General features: G+C 39.5%; 1 protein-coding gene across 3 annotated transcripts in view; it reads left to right on the top strand.

Annotated features, from left to right (window-relative positions):
* ATP4B (ATPase H+/K+ transporting subunit beta) overlaps positions 1-12,058 on the top strand; it is a 351,538-nt gene extending 339,480 nt beyond the window's left edge. For all 3 annotated transcript variants that reach the window (XM_056555834.1, XM_056555833.1, XM_056555835.1), the window contains 5 exons: positions 3,457-3,659; positions 6,281-6,337; positions 8,531-8,623; positions 8,707-8,894; positions 10,660-12,058. In XM_056555834.1, coding sequence (XP_056411809.1) covers positions 3,457-3,659; positions 6,281-6,337; positions 8,531-8,623; positions 8,707-8,868 — 515 coding nt within the window. In that variant the 3' untranslated portion in view covers positions 8,869-8,894; positions 10,660-12,058. The remainder of the gene's footprint in view (positions 1-3,456; positions 3,660-6,280; positions 6,338-8,530; positions 8,624-8,706; positions 8,895-10,659) is intronic.
* The last annotated feature ends 1,405 nt before the right edge of the window (positions 12,059-13,463 follow it).

Genomic DNA, 13,463 nt, shown 5'->3' with positions numbered 1-13,463 from the left:
TTATACCCTTTCCTTTAGATAGGGGATAAGATATCTAGGGGCAGAGTACACTTTTAACCCCTTAAGGACCCGGGCTTTTTCCGTTTTTTCATTTTCAATTTTTCCTCCTTAACTTTAAAAAATCATAACATTAAAAAAAAAATTCACCTAAAATTGTATATAATGGCTTAATTTTTGCGTCACTAATTCTACTTTGTAATGACATTAGTCATTTTACCCAAAAATCGACGGTGAAACGGGAAAAAAAATCAATGTGCGACAAAATTGATGAAAAAACACTATTTTGTAAGTTTTGGGGGCTTCTATTTTTACGCAGTACATTTTTTGTCAAAAATGATACCTTATCTTTATTCTGTAGGTCCATACGGTTAAAATGATACCCTACCTGTATAGGTTTGAATTTGTATCACTTCCGAAAAAAATCATGAATACATGCAAGAAAATTTATACGTTTAAAATTGTCATCTTTTGACCCCTATAACTTTTTTATTTTTCTGTGTTCAGGGCGCTTTGAGGGCTAATTTTTTGCGCCGTCATCTGAAGTTTTTAGCGGTACCATTTTTGTTCTGATCAGACTTTTTGATCACTTTTTATTCACTTTTTTGTGGTATAAAAAGTGATCAAAAATGCGCTATTTTGGACTTTGGAATTTTTTTGCGCGTACGCCATTGAACGAGCGGTTTAAAAAGCGGTATATTTTTATAAATCGGACATTTCTGCACGCGGCGATACCACATATGTTTATTTTTATTATTATTTACATAATGTTTTTTTTATTTTTGGAAATGCCGGGTGATTCAATCTTTTATTAGGGGAAGGGATAATTGAAAGGGTTAATGATTTTTTTACACTTTTCTTATGCAACATTATAGCTCCCATAAGGGGCTATAACATGGCATTAACTGATCTTTTACACTGATTGATCCATCTCCATAGGAATGGATCAATCAGTGTTTTCGGCGATTGAATGCTCAAGCCTGGATCTCAGGCTTGAAGCATTCATTCGGCGATCGGACAGCACAGGAGAAGGTAAGAAGACCTCCTCCTGTGCTACAGCTGTTCGGGATGCCGCGATTATACCGCGGCGATCCCGAACAGCTCCCTGAGCTAGCCGGGTACTTTTACTTTCGTTTTTAGCCACGCGGCTCAGCTTTGAGCGCGCGGCTAAAGGGTTAATAGCGCGCGGCACAGCGATCAGTGCCGCGCGCTATTAGAGGCGGGTCCTGGCTTCACTATGACGCCGGGCCCGCCGCGATATGATGCGGGGTCACCATGTGACCCCGCGTTATATCGCAGGACCGGGACTCATGACGTATGCATACGTCATGGGTCCTTAAGAGGTTAAAGACAGAAAGACTTAAAGGGATACTCCGGTGGAAAACTTTTTTTTTTTTTTTAAATGAACTGGTGCCAGAAAGGTAAACAGATTTGTAAATTACTTCTATTAAAAAATCTTAATCCTTTCAGTACTTTTTAGCAGCTGTATGCTACAGAGCAGCATAGGTTTGCTATGGGGATTGTATCCTGCTCTGGACAACTCCTGATAGGAGCATCAAGTGTCAGCAGAGAGCACTGTGGACAACACAAAAAAGCAATTAAAAAAATAAAGATTTTCCTATGTAGCAAACAGCTGCTAAAAAGTACTGAAAGGATTAAGATTTTTTTAATAGAAGTAATTTACAAATCTGTTTAACTTTCTGGCATCAGTTCATTAAAAAAAAAAAAAAAAAAAAAGTTTTCCACCAGAGTACCCCTTTGAGATGAGGTGTTTGTTACTTCCGCTATTACTTCTGAGCTATTGAATTAGTAAAGTATAAATTGGGCATTTCTTTCTTTTATTTCGAATTGGGATCTCATCTTTTTTTCTACCAATGTATAGGATGAAGATACATAAAGTCCTAAAAGGACATAAAATTACTTGATGAGAGTTTTGAATATTTCAATGGTGTAGCTGGGTGGAGGTGGCAGCTCATGTACCTCATGGGGCATCAAGCCATTCTTCAGCAAATTGATTCTTTGTTCCAGGTATAGGAAATCCTAGCTATGACAGAATGACAGAAATCATTATTATAAGAAGAAAACAAAACCGTTACACCATATAATAGATGTAAAACTACATATGTCATCATCATCGTTATTTTTTTTTTTACAAAAATCACTATATGACTATGTTGTGTAAATGGACCTGAATCAGGGCACCAGCGAACAGATTAATGAGAACATCCAGGCAAATTATGGAAGCACAAGAAGTACAAAGTATAAAAACATTTTTATAAATGGTGGCATTGAAGTTGCCTGGATGTTCTCATTAATCTGTTAGCTGATGCCCAGGTCAAGGTCTATTTACACAACATGTCATAGTGATTTTTGGAAGAAAGAAAATAAAATAAAAAACGATGATGATGACATATGTAGTTTTACATCTATTATATGGTGTAACTGTTTTAAGGCCCCACAACATTTTTATTATGGGCTTGAGCTGTTTTAAATATAAGAAAAATAAAAACATTATACTTACATACCCCATCCTCCACCTTTGCCAGGTCTCAGCTGAGCGGTGCTTCCTCTTTTTGTTTTGCCATGAAACAGATGTTTACTGGCTCAGGCAGGTATCCGCTGTAACCAGTGACTGGCTGAGCGAGCATTTCCTTTGTGTTAAAACAAAATCAGGAAGCCCTGCTCATTGGGGGATTGAGTACTGATAAAAGACATGGCATGGGAAGCAATGGCATGGGATCAAGCTGGTGACTTTTATGCAGGTTGGCCCTGCCTCCTTGACACTTGACTGAGAAATAATAGATTCTAACATTTTCACAACCAGCATCCGCTCCAGGAAAGTTGTACAGTTTGTACAGCGATCCAACCATGTCTGCAGCTCTTAGCATCAAAATAATGCTGACAAATTACCTTAAAGGGGTACTCCTGTGGAAAACTTTTTTTTTTTATCAGAAAGTTAAACAGATTTGTAAATTACTTCTATTAAAAAAAACGTAATCCTTCCAGTACTACTTAGCTGCTGAATACTACAGAGGAAATTGTTTTCTTTTTGGAACACAGTGCTGTCTGCTGACATCATGACCACAGTGCTCTCTGCTGACATCTCTGTCCATTATAGGAACTCTCCAGAGCAGCATGTCTTTGCTGTGGGATTTTCTCCAACTCTGGACAGTTCTTAAAATGGACAGAGATGTCAGCAGAGAGCACTGTGGTCATGATGTCAGCAGAGAGCTCTGTGTTCCAAAAAGAAAACCATTTCATATGTAGTATTCAGCAGCTAATAAGTACTGGAAGGATTAAGATTTTTAAATAGAAGTAATTTACAAATCTGTTTAACTTTCTGGCACCAGTTGATTAAAAAAAAAAAAAAAAAGTTTGCCACGGGAGTACCCCTTTAATGTTCATGGGTAACTATGTGGATTATGTGGATAACTTACTTATTGTTTTAATAAATTACAGTGTATAACAAAACAATCCAGGAAGAAATGAATAATAAGGACTGTGGCAACCTCACTGATGTCAAAGATTTGCTAAAAGGTAGCGGACGCACTAGGTATGCCTGTCAGTTCACTACTGATATGCTTGGAAAATGCTCCTATGACAAGGATCCCACATTTGGCTTTGCATCTGGACAGCCTTGTCTATTTATACGAATCAACAGGGTAAGATTTACAGACATTAACTTGTCAATAAGTTCACTGGACAATTAAAGGGGTACTCCACCCCTAGACATCTGGGACCCCCTCTATCTCTGTGCAGCACCCGGCGCTGGGTGCGGGCGTCGAGACTTCATGGCTACACCCCTTGTGATGTCACAACACACCCCTCAATGCAAGTCTATGGCCACGCCCCCTCCCATAGACTTTCATTGTGGGGGCATGATGTTACATCACAAGGGGTGTGGCCATGATGTCACAACCCCTGCCGCCCGCTCCAAGCGTTCGGAACAAAATGTTCCTGAAGCTGGGGCAGCGGAGTACCGCTTTAATGTCTTCTCCTTTACTTTCATTATTTTCATGTACTATTGCAGTTATCTATGAATGTGGAAATCAACCTATTTGAACATATGAGTTTACGCTAGATTTAGAGATATATAGAGACAATGGGGGCAGATTTACTAATACTGTCCATTACACGTGTAAACTTGAAGCAGACAGTCTCAAACTGTGCCAGATTCATAACAGTAGCATACACTGCTTGATATATTTGGTGCATCTTTAAACTATGTACGTCCACTAATAGTTGACTAACTGTACAACTAAATTTGGTGTATTTTTTGGCTCATGAAGTCATACCAAGGCCTGAATGGGGTATTTTTTTGTGCAAGCTGCGTATTTTCAGTTGTAAATCTGCCCCTTTGTTCCACATGAATAATGCTCTTTTTATTACCATAATACAAACTTGTATGTACCAGTTGGACCTGGACCAGGCAGAACAGAACAGAAAGGGAATAAGATGTCAGATCGCCGAGGTCCCGCTGCTGGGGACCCCTGGGATTGCCGCTGCGGCACCGCGCTATCATTACTGCACAGAGCGAGTTCGCTCTGTGCGTAATGACGGGCGATACATGGGACGGAGCAGCGTGACTTCATGGCTCCGCCCCTCGTGACATCACGGCCCACCACGCCCCCTCCCATAGACTCGTATTGAGGGGGGCAGGCCGTGACATCACGAGGGGCGGAGCCGTGACGTAACAATGCTCCGGCCCCTGTACTGCCCGTCATTACGTGCAGAGCGAACTCGCTCTGTGCAGTAATGACAGCGCAGTGCCGCAGCGGCAATCCCGGGGGTCCCCAGCAGCGGGACCATGGCGATCTGACATCTTATCCCCTATCCTTTGGATAGGGGATAAGATGTCTAGGGGCGGAGTACCCCTTTAAGTGTTCTTTGGGTCTCTTTATTGGCTTCTGGTATTCAGTTTACCTGCATTCTAAAAGGGGAACATTTGCTATAATTAAGTACATTGGAGTATGATAAGCCAAAATTAATAAACTTATTTCTTTAATCTAGAAAAATCTAAAGTAAAAATGGCCAGGGTTTACTAACACTGCTTAAATTTTAGAACGTCAATACCTGATTTATCTTGCAATTTGTCTATGCCATAAAAGTTATGGCAGTTTGATAATACATTCACATTTATAAAGTGACCTATGTTCTGGCTATGCCTCAGCTCCTGTGCCAGTGATTTCAATGGATTGAAGGTAGTCTATTAGTAACTACGTCTGGTCCATTTCCAAACTTATCCAGTTTCTTTTGCACTATTTATGCTCAGAAATGGAGTGAACACAGTCACTAGTACACGGTTTGGTATGCTGAAATGAATGAACTAGGACACAGCTATGCCATTGTATACCCAGAATGTAGGCTTCTTTATGTATATGTAGCCTTGAGCCTAGTCCAATACTTAAAGGGGTACTCCAGTGGAAAACTTTTTCTTTTTTTTAATCAACTGGTGCCAGAAAGTTAAACAGGTTTGTAAATCACTTCTATTAAAAAATCTTAATCCTTCGGGAATGGAAACTACTGTATAACAGAAGGACTTCCACTTCTCTTTCCTACTGGATCCACTTCTGACTTTTGGCTTAAAGGGGAACTCCGGTGGAAAGAAGTAGAAAACAAATGTTTTCAAATCAACTGGTGCCTGAAAGTTAAACAGATTTGTAAATGACTTCTATTAAAATTTTTGAATCCTTCCAGTACTTATTAGCTGCTGTATAAAACAGAGAAATGTGTCAATTTCTTTCCAGTCTGACAACAGTGCTCTCTGCTGACACCTCTGTCCATGTCAGAACTGTCCAGATTAGAATCATATCCCCATAGAAAACCCCTCCTACTGGACAGTTCCTGACACGGACAGAGGTGTCAGTAGAGAGCACTGTTGTCAGACTGGAAAGAACTTCACACATTTCTCTGTAGTATATAGAAGCTGATAAGTACTAGAAGGGTTAAGATTTTTAAATAAAAGTGATCTACAAACCTGTTCAACTTTCTTGCACCAGTTGATTTGAAAAACTTTTTTTCCACCGGAGTTCCCCTTTAAAAACTGCAGTGGCAGGATTCCAAAACGCCAGAAAAAAACCTGTGTGGAAACTTAGCCAAATAATTATATTTAATTGATAGAAAAATGCTTCCTATGGCTTATCACAATTCAGTACCTGGAAAATACATCCCTCAGAAGCAGAATCTTTCAGTAACATCCAGAGCCATTCCTAGCAATAAAAGAGGCTTTATTGAGGTCATAGTAGCAACATATAACAAACTATGTCATCTTCTTTGCTTTCAGATCATAGGATTTGTTCCTGACAATAAGACAGCCGCAACTCTACATTGCTTCTCAACGGTTTGTTTGATTTACACTCTTGTAGCAAACTTTTTTTTTCTGTTTAATATTTGCTTGTTGTTTTTGCGTATTACTACAATTACATGAAATCTTTAACAGGGTTACCCACAAATAAAAAACAGAGCTAATTTCTTCCAAAAACAGCACCACACCTGTCCTCAGGTTGTGTGTGGTATTACAACTAGACTCAATTAACTTCACTGGAACAGAGCTGCAATACCACACACAACCTGAGGACAGGTGTGGTGCATTTTTTTTTTTTTTTAAATAACAGACAGGAACATGGTATTTTATCCTGCTTAAGGGTACTTTCCCACCTGGCGTATTTGCTGCTGCTTATTTTATTTTCCCGTTTAAGTCAATGGGTAGGAAAATACGCAGCAGCAAATACGCAGCAAAATATGCCAGGTGGGAACGCACCCTAAGGGTGCGTTCCCACCTGGCGTATTTTGCTGCTGCGTATTTTCCTACCCATTGCCTTCAATGGGAAATAAAATACGAAGCAGCAAATATGCAGCAAAATGCGCTAGGTGGGAATGCACCCTTAAAGGGGTACTCCACCCCTAGACATCTTATCCCCTATCCAAAGGATAGGGGATAAGATGTCAGATCGCCGCGGTGCCGCTGCTGGGGAGCCCCGGGGATCCCCGCTGCGGCACTGCGTTATCATTACAGCACAGAGAGAGTTCGCTCTGCACGTAATGACGCGCAATACAGGGGCCGGAGCATCGTTACGTCACAGCCCGCCCCTTTCAATACAAGTCTATGGGCGGGGGCGTGGCGGTCATCACGCCCCCTGCCATAGACTTGCATTAAGGGGACGGGCCGTGATGTCACGAGGGGCGGAGCCATGATGTCACGCGGCTCCGTCCCCTGTATCGCCCGTCATTACGCACAGAGCGAACTCGCTCTGTGCTGTAATGATAGCGCAGTGCCGCAGCGGGGATCCCGGGGCTCCCCAGCAGCGGCACCGCGGCGATCTGACATCTTATGCCCTATCCTTTGGATAGGGGATAAGATGTCTAGGGGCGGAGTACCCCTTTAAAGGAACACTAAACCTTGTAAGGAAAATAAAATTTTGTTAACATCATTTGTCAGTCCGCAGGATTATCTGCAGCCCCTAAAAAATAAACTTGTGGAAATCTTAAAAATAATAATAATAATTTCCTCCTGACCACTTTTCATTTTTCACTTAGCCTTCTTTGCCTACTATTGGAGTGGGGAAAGGTTTCTTCTATGACCAGTGATGAAACAAGCACAAATTTTTAAGTATTCTATACATATTTCTCAGCTTTAAAGGGGTTAATCCTATCTTTAGAAAGGAGCCCCCGCTCTAAGTATGAGTGCGTGCTGTAAACGGCACACTGACCTGGCTTAGGTTTGCGACAATTTTTATGCCTATGTCACACATAGGCATAAAAGGACATTGCAAACCCCTCCAAAAAGTCGCGAACCTAAGCCAGGTCAGGCCTGGCATACAAAACTGCCTTTGGAGGGCACTTTTAAAAAGTCTTACAAAAAGCTGCAACTATGACCTCCCTGATAAATGTGTCGCACATAAGCAAATAAGCAAAACCAAAGCAAAAAAGATGACTTCAAAACTCACTTTCCAAAGACATCAATTATAAATGTCCCCCCACAGACACTAAGCAAAGACTTGGTTAAAATACTCTATGAAATTGGTGGTTTACAGTAGTCAAACCTATGATAAGATTGCACGTTACTGCATTTTTAGGGTTTCAATGTTAAAGACTTCAGTCCACAATGTTCTGTCTAGTGCTTCTAAAGAAACTAGGGGGTAGTCGGTTATGGTTAATTAATTCGCAATTACAGAACATCGGAGAACATGGCAGTCCACAGTCTAGAGCAGTGGTCTCCAAACTCTGGACCTTCAGTTATCGTAAAACTACAACTTCCAGCATGCCTGGACAACCAACAGCTGTCCTAGCAAGGATTCACTTATAATTGATACATCAAGTTTCTATAATTTTTTTGTACAAGCTGATTACAAATAACATTAATGCAGTAAAACTGTGGCAGAGCCAGTAGGGGAAAAGTATGAAATAATATATTTAATTGTAAACCCATATCCTTTTTCTTCCTATAATAATATAAAATTCTACTAAAAATGATATTAATGATACATTTTCAGTTTAGGAATCATAATTCGGTACATATGTTTACACCACATAGGGTAAGGTTAAAGAAGATCTTGGACCTTTAGAATATTATCCAAATGGAACCTTTGGTATGCAGTACTTTCCATACTATGGAAGAAAAGCTCAGGTATTTCTATAGTTAAAATCTTTTTTTTTTTTTTTTTTTTTTAACCTGTACCTCACAGATTCTAATATCCAGTTTTCTTGCAGCCGAACTACACCAACCCAATAGTGGCAGTGAAATTTTTGAATGTTAAACGCAACACGGAATATGAAATTGTGTGCAGAGTTAATGGGAGCAAGATCATAAATGATAACCCACATGATCCGTATGAAGGAAAAGTGACATTCAAACTCAACATAAAGAACTAGTTTGGCCTCTGTGACAAGAACACAAGGTATGAGCAGTGTGGCAGCGGTTCATTACAAATGTCACATGAAAGGTACACTAACATTGAAACAGGGTGAAAATCAAATACATGTGTTTGCGTATCATGACTTGGGGAGATAACCAGACGCAATGTAAGGTGATAACTTATCAGTATACTCGTGTTCATTCCGAATCCACATACACAGGTAACAGACAAGGACCAACAGAACAAAACATACACAGCAATAATATTTTGTACTTTTCTTGGATACCCATTTCTGATTGGCAATACCTAAGGTTCTTGTACGCACTCATTTTTATATATGTGAGAACCGTAGTGGTTCTACATTTTGTACAAAATTACCAAATAGAACAAAAAATAAATAAATAATGCTGTGCTGAACGTAGTATCATAATAGAGAATTTTACTTTTAAGCCAACAGCATTACTGCCCCCTTTTAACAATTTTTTTAAAGGCGTATTCCGGCCAAATACATCTTGTCCCCTGTCCAAAGGATAGGGGATAAGATGTCTGATTGCAGGGGGCCCACTGCTGGGAACCCTCGCGATCTCCATGTAGCACCCACATTTTAACATCTGTTTACGGGACTGGAGACATGATGTCACACCACGCCACCTCCATTCATGTCATGTCCTCCCATAGACATGAATGGAGGGGGAGTGGCGTGATGGCGCGAGGAGGAGTGGGGTGACATCACATCTCCAGTCCCGAAAACACAGAAGTTTCCGAGACTGGAGAAGCAGCCCCGCATTGAATGCGGGTGCTGCACGGAGATTGCGGGGGTCCACGCAGCGGGCCCCCCGCAATGAGACAGTTTATCCCCTATCCTTTGGATAAGGGATAAGATGTAATTGGCCGGAATACCCCTCTAAGATAGAAGGATCCCCTGAAGATAAGATGATCACAGTGTGTCCCACTGCTGTGACCTTCTGTGATCATCTCCAATCTGTGGATAAACATGGGGGCAAATGTTCTGAATGTTCTGTTTCCTGTATAACCATCAGGACTGCCATGAGAAACTTCAGAGGCCCTTACTGCCAAACTGTCTGGAGCACCGGACAGTGTTGGTTCGGGCCCCTGATGGCAGTACAAGCACCATATAGAACAATAATACCAATGAATTGTTGTAATGCATGGTTCTGCTGGATCCATTAGATGCATTTCTTTCTATAGGGCATTTAATAAAGGTCCTTATGGAAAGGGACACAGAATTCTCAAGCAAAGTATTAAAAATGGCTTTAAAGAACCCGTACCAGTCGATATAGAGGGGGGGGCATAACAAAAACATTTGTTGTGGAGATTTATCGACAAAATTGGTGCAGAAGAACAGTGTAGCAGTTGCTTATAGCAACCAGATTCCGGCTTTCGTTTTTCCAAGTCCTTTTTTTTTTTTAAATTAAAGATGCACTGTATCTTCGGCCATGAGCGGTTGGCTGATATATGTAACTGCTCCATTGATCCAAGGCACAAGGTTTTTTTCTTTACAAGTCTCATAGTAAATCGTAGATATAGATTTCCACAAGGGCCTAGGAATGTAAAATTTAATGTGCATACCTTTAGTAGTGCTGAGATAGTCAAAGCCTTTTAAAGCGTATCAGTGTTGCATCCTACCTGACTAAACAGAGAAAAAGGCAGGCTACATTTTTTTTTATACATACTAAAACACCATCAGTGACTACAACATATGTGAACACCACCACTATAATAGTCTAAACAATCTAATATTGTATATTTATATGAACCATAATAACATTGTTCTTGTCATTCACAGATCTCTCCCCAGCAGGAAGAATTCTGTCATTAAATAGACATTATTGCCGTCACTCAGCCAAAACCAGTGGACTCTTTTACAATATGTCCATATCACAGACTCGGAGCAAAGAAACAACATCTTTCTTGTTTTATAACCAACACTGATACATGTGAACTGAAATATTAATACATAAGGGGACTTATATTTCAGCAGTTTTATAAAATGTTACTGTCAAAAAAAATTAAAAAAACTTTTGACATCTCAGGTAGATACGCCAAAAGTTATAAATGGTTGGGGTCTCAGTGCTAAAACCCTCATCAATCTCTAGATATTGCAGGGTAAAGCGCACAGCAGCGCACTTCACTCCCTGGCCTGGTGCTCGGTGACAGGCTCCATTATGACTATGGAGGCTGTCATCTTCAATGAGACAGATTGGGCGCCGAGCCATGGAGTAAAGCGTGCTACCAGCTACCACATGCTTCACCCGGCTATGTCTACTGATTGGTGGGGGTCTCAATATAGTAATACTTTAAGTGGTTTATATTTACATATAGTTATTATACACACACTCATCACAAGTTATTCCAGGACACTAGTACAGAAAAAACTGAATTGTCATATAAAGATTGATACTGCATGACATGTATTCTATATAATAAGGTTAGATTTAACCGTACCAAGCAGTGGCATTCCCGGGAGGAGTCCTGTATACCCTAACAACATCCTAAATGTAACAATATTTAGCAATCTTAACATTTGTTGTTTCTTGTATTGCCTCTATACTTTGGCTAATTTATCAGAAGCAAGAAAAAAATAAAAAAAGGTTTAAAGTACAAATATATATATATATTTAAGTAAAAAAAAAATATTCAGCAAGTGGAGAAATGATCAAAGAAACTGGCTTGTATGACTCATGTATTAAAAAAACTAAAAGATGTATTGCAACAAAAACTCAACTGCTACATTATAAGAGTTGTCCCACAATACAAATATATCTATATATATATATTTTTTAAGTGTCATGTTGGCTACCCACCACTGCCATTATAACAGTGCTGATCACCCACGTGGGCCATCCCTCTTCAGCCAATCAATGGCCACAAAAAAACACACCCTAAATGTTGAGTCAGATTTATCAATGTATTACCAGCTTGTTGGTATAATACAGGAAAAAAAATAGTGTTATTTTGTCAAATTCATGTTTTGAAATTTGCACAGAGCCCGACCTATAAAAGCTTCCGACACCTTTCCACCTGCCATTGTTTTCCTGTACAGCACATTCATCACCAAAGTAATAGAGGGAGTGAGGCAAGTGCTTTGTATCTCTGGTGCACTGATACTGCAGTAGTTTCATAAGATTCATTAGTATTGTTTCTTTTACAACACACTGAATAATCCTTGTCAGTAGCGTTGTTGTTAATCCTGTACCCCTTAATTTTCTTTATACTTCCTATCACAAATAAACTAATAATAAAGAAAATAATTTTATATGTGTTAAATAAATCTTTTATATGTTACATTGAAACACACTGCACATTTCTACTGTATCTGTCTTGTAACTTGTTCTGTACAGGCCAGTAATAAGTAGATATTGATATTTTATGTTGTCTTAAAAGTGTACCTAAACTTTTTAAAACGTCTGACATGTCATTGAGACACTTCAAAAGTTTTGACCAGTGGAGGTATGTCTGCCGTGACCTTCACAGATAACTAGAACAAAGGGGCCAAAATGCTCAGTTAAGTGATGTGCCCCTCTGTTTCGCTCACCTCAGAAAGCCAAGCACGTGGTGTACATGGTCTCATAGACTTACAAGGCATAGAGCTGCTAGAAAGCAAACCATGTGCAGAAAGACAGCAAATGGGTACAAAGCAAATGTATTACATCGTATTTTCTATTTTGCTGTTTTCATTAGGTCCCTATTCTTTAACTTACATTTTATATTATTAATGGCCATTAAATAATCTAAATCAGCATGTAAACTGGCACTGTTTATGTTAAACCAGATTAAAAAAGAATTACTGTATACTTGTATAGTACATTCTATAGTGTATGCACATATTCATCCTCATTATTGGCTCTGATAAATATGGTATATTCCACAGACAGCAGTGCACTCCATGCTTTTAGGGAGCTATATTCCTTTGTCCTGTGGGGTACAGTAAGATATACAGTGCACAAGTTTACAGACCCTTTCACATTTTATGTTGCAGCCTGCTAAAATGTAATGAAAAATATGGTTTTCCCCAGGATTCAGCACTAAATCCCCCATAATAACAAAGAATGTTAGAAATCTTTGCAAATTTATTGCAAAGGCAAAATTAATATATTGCATGGACATAAGTATTCATACTCTTAATTCTTAGTTGAAGTCCCTTTGGCAGAGATTACAGCCTCCAGTCTTCTTGAGTATGATGTCAGAAGGTTTGCACACATGGATTTAGGGATTTTCTGCAGATCCTCTCAAGCTCTGTTAGGTTGAAATGAGCTGTCCGTGGTAGCCATTTTCTGGTCTCTCTAGAGCAGTTTGATTGAGTTTAACCCCTTAAGGACCAGGCCATTTTACACCTTAGGACCAGAGCGTTTTTTGAACATCTGACCACTGTCACTTTAAACATTAATAACTCTGGAATGCTTTTACATATTCTGATTGCGAGATTGTTTTTTCATGACATATTCTACTTTAACATAGTGGTAATTTTTTGTGGTAACTTGCATCCTTTCTTGGTGAAAAATTCCAAAATTTGATGAAAAAAATTGAAAATTTTGCATTTTTCTAACTTTGAAGCTCTCTGCTTGTAAGAAAAATGGATATTCCAAATAA

Source organism: Hyla sarda, chromosome 2, assembly GCF_029499605.1.
Source record: "Hyla sarda isolate aHylSar1 chromosome 2, aHylSar1.hap1, whole genome shotgun sequence".
In the NCBI taxonomy this organism is placed as follows: domain Eukaryota; kingdom Metazoa; phylum Chordata; class Amphibia; order Anura; family Hylidae; genus Hyla; species Hyla sarda.
The sequence above is the reverse complement of the archived record's forward strand: the minus strand, read 5'-3'. Positions and strand labels throughout refer to the sequence as shown.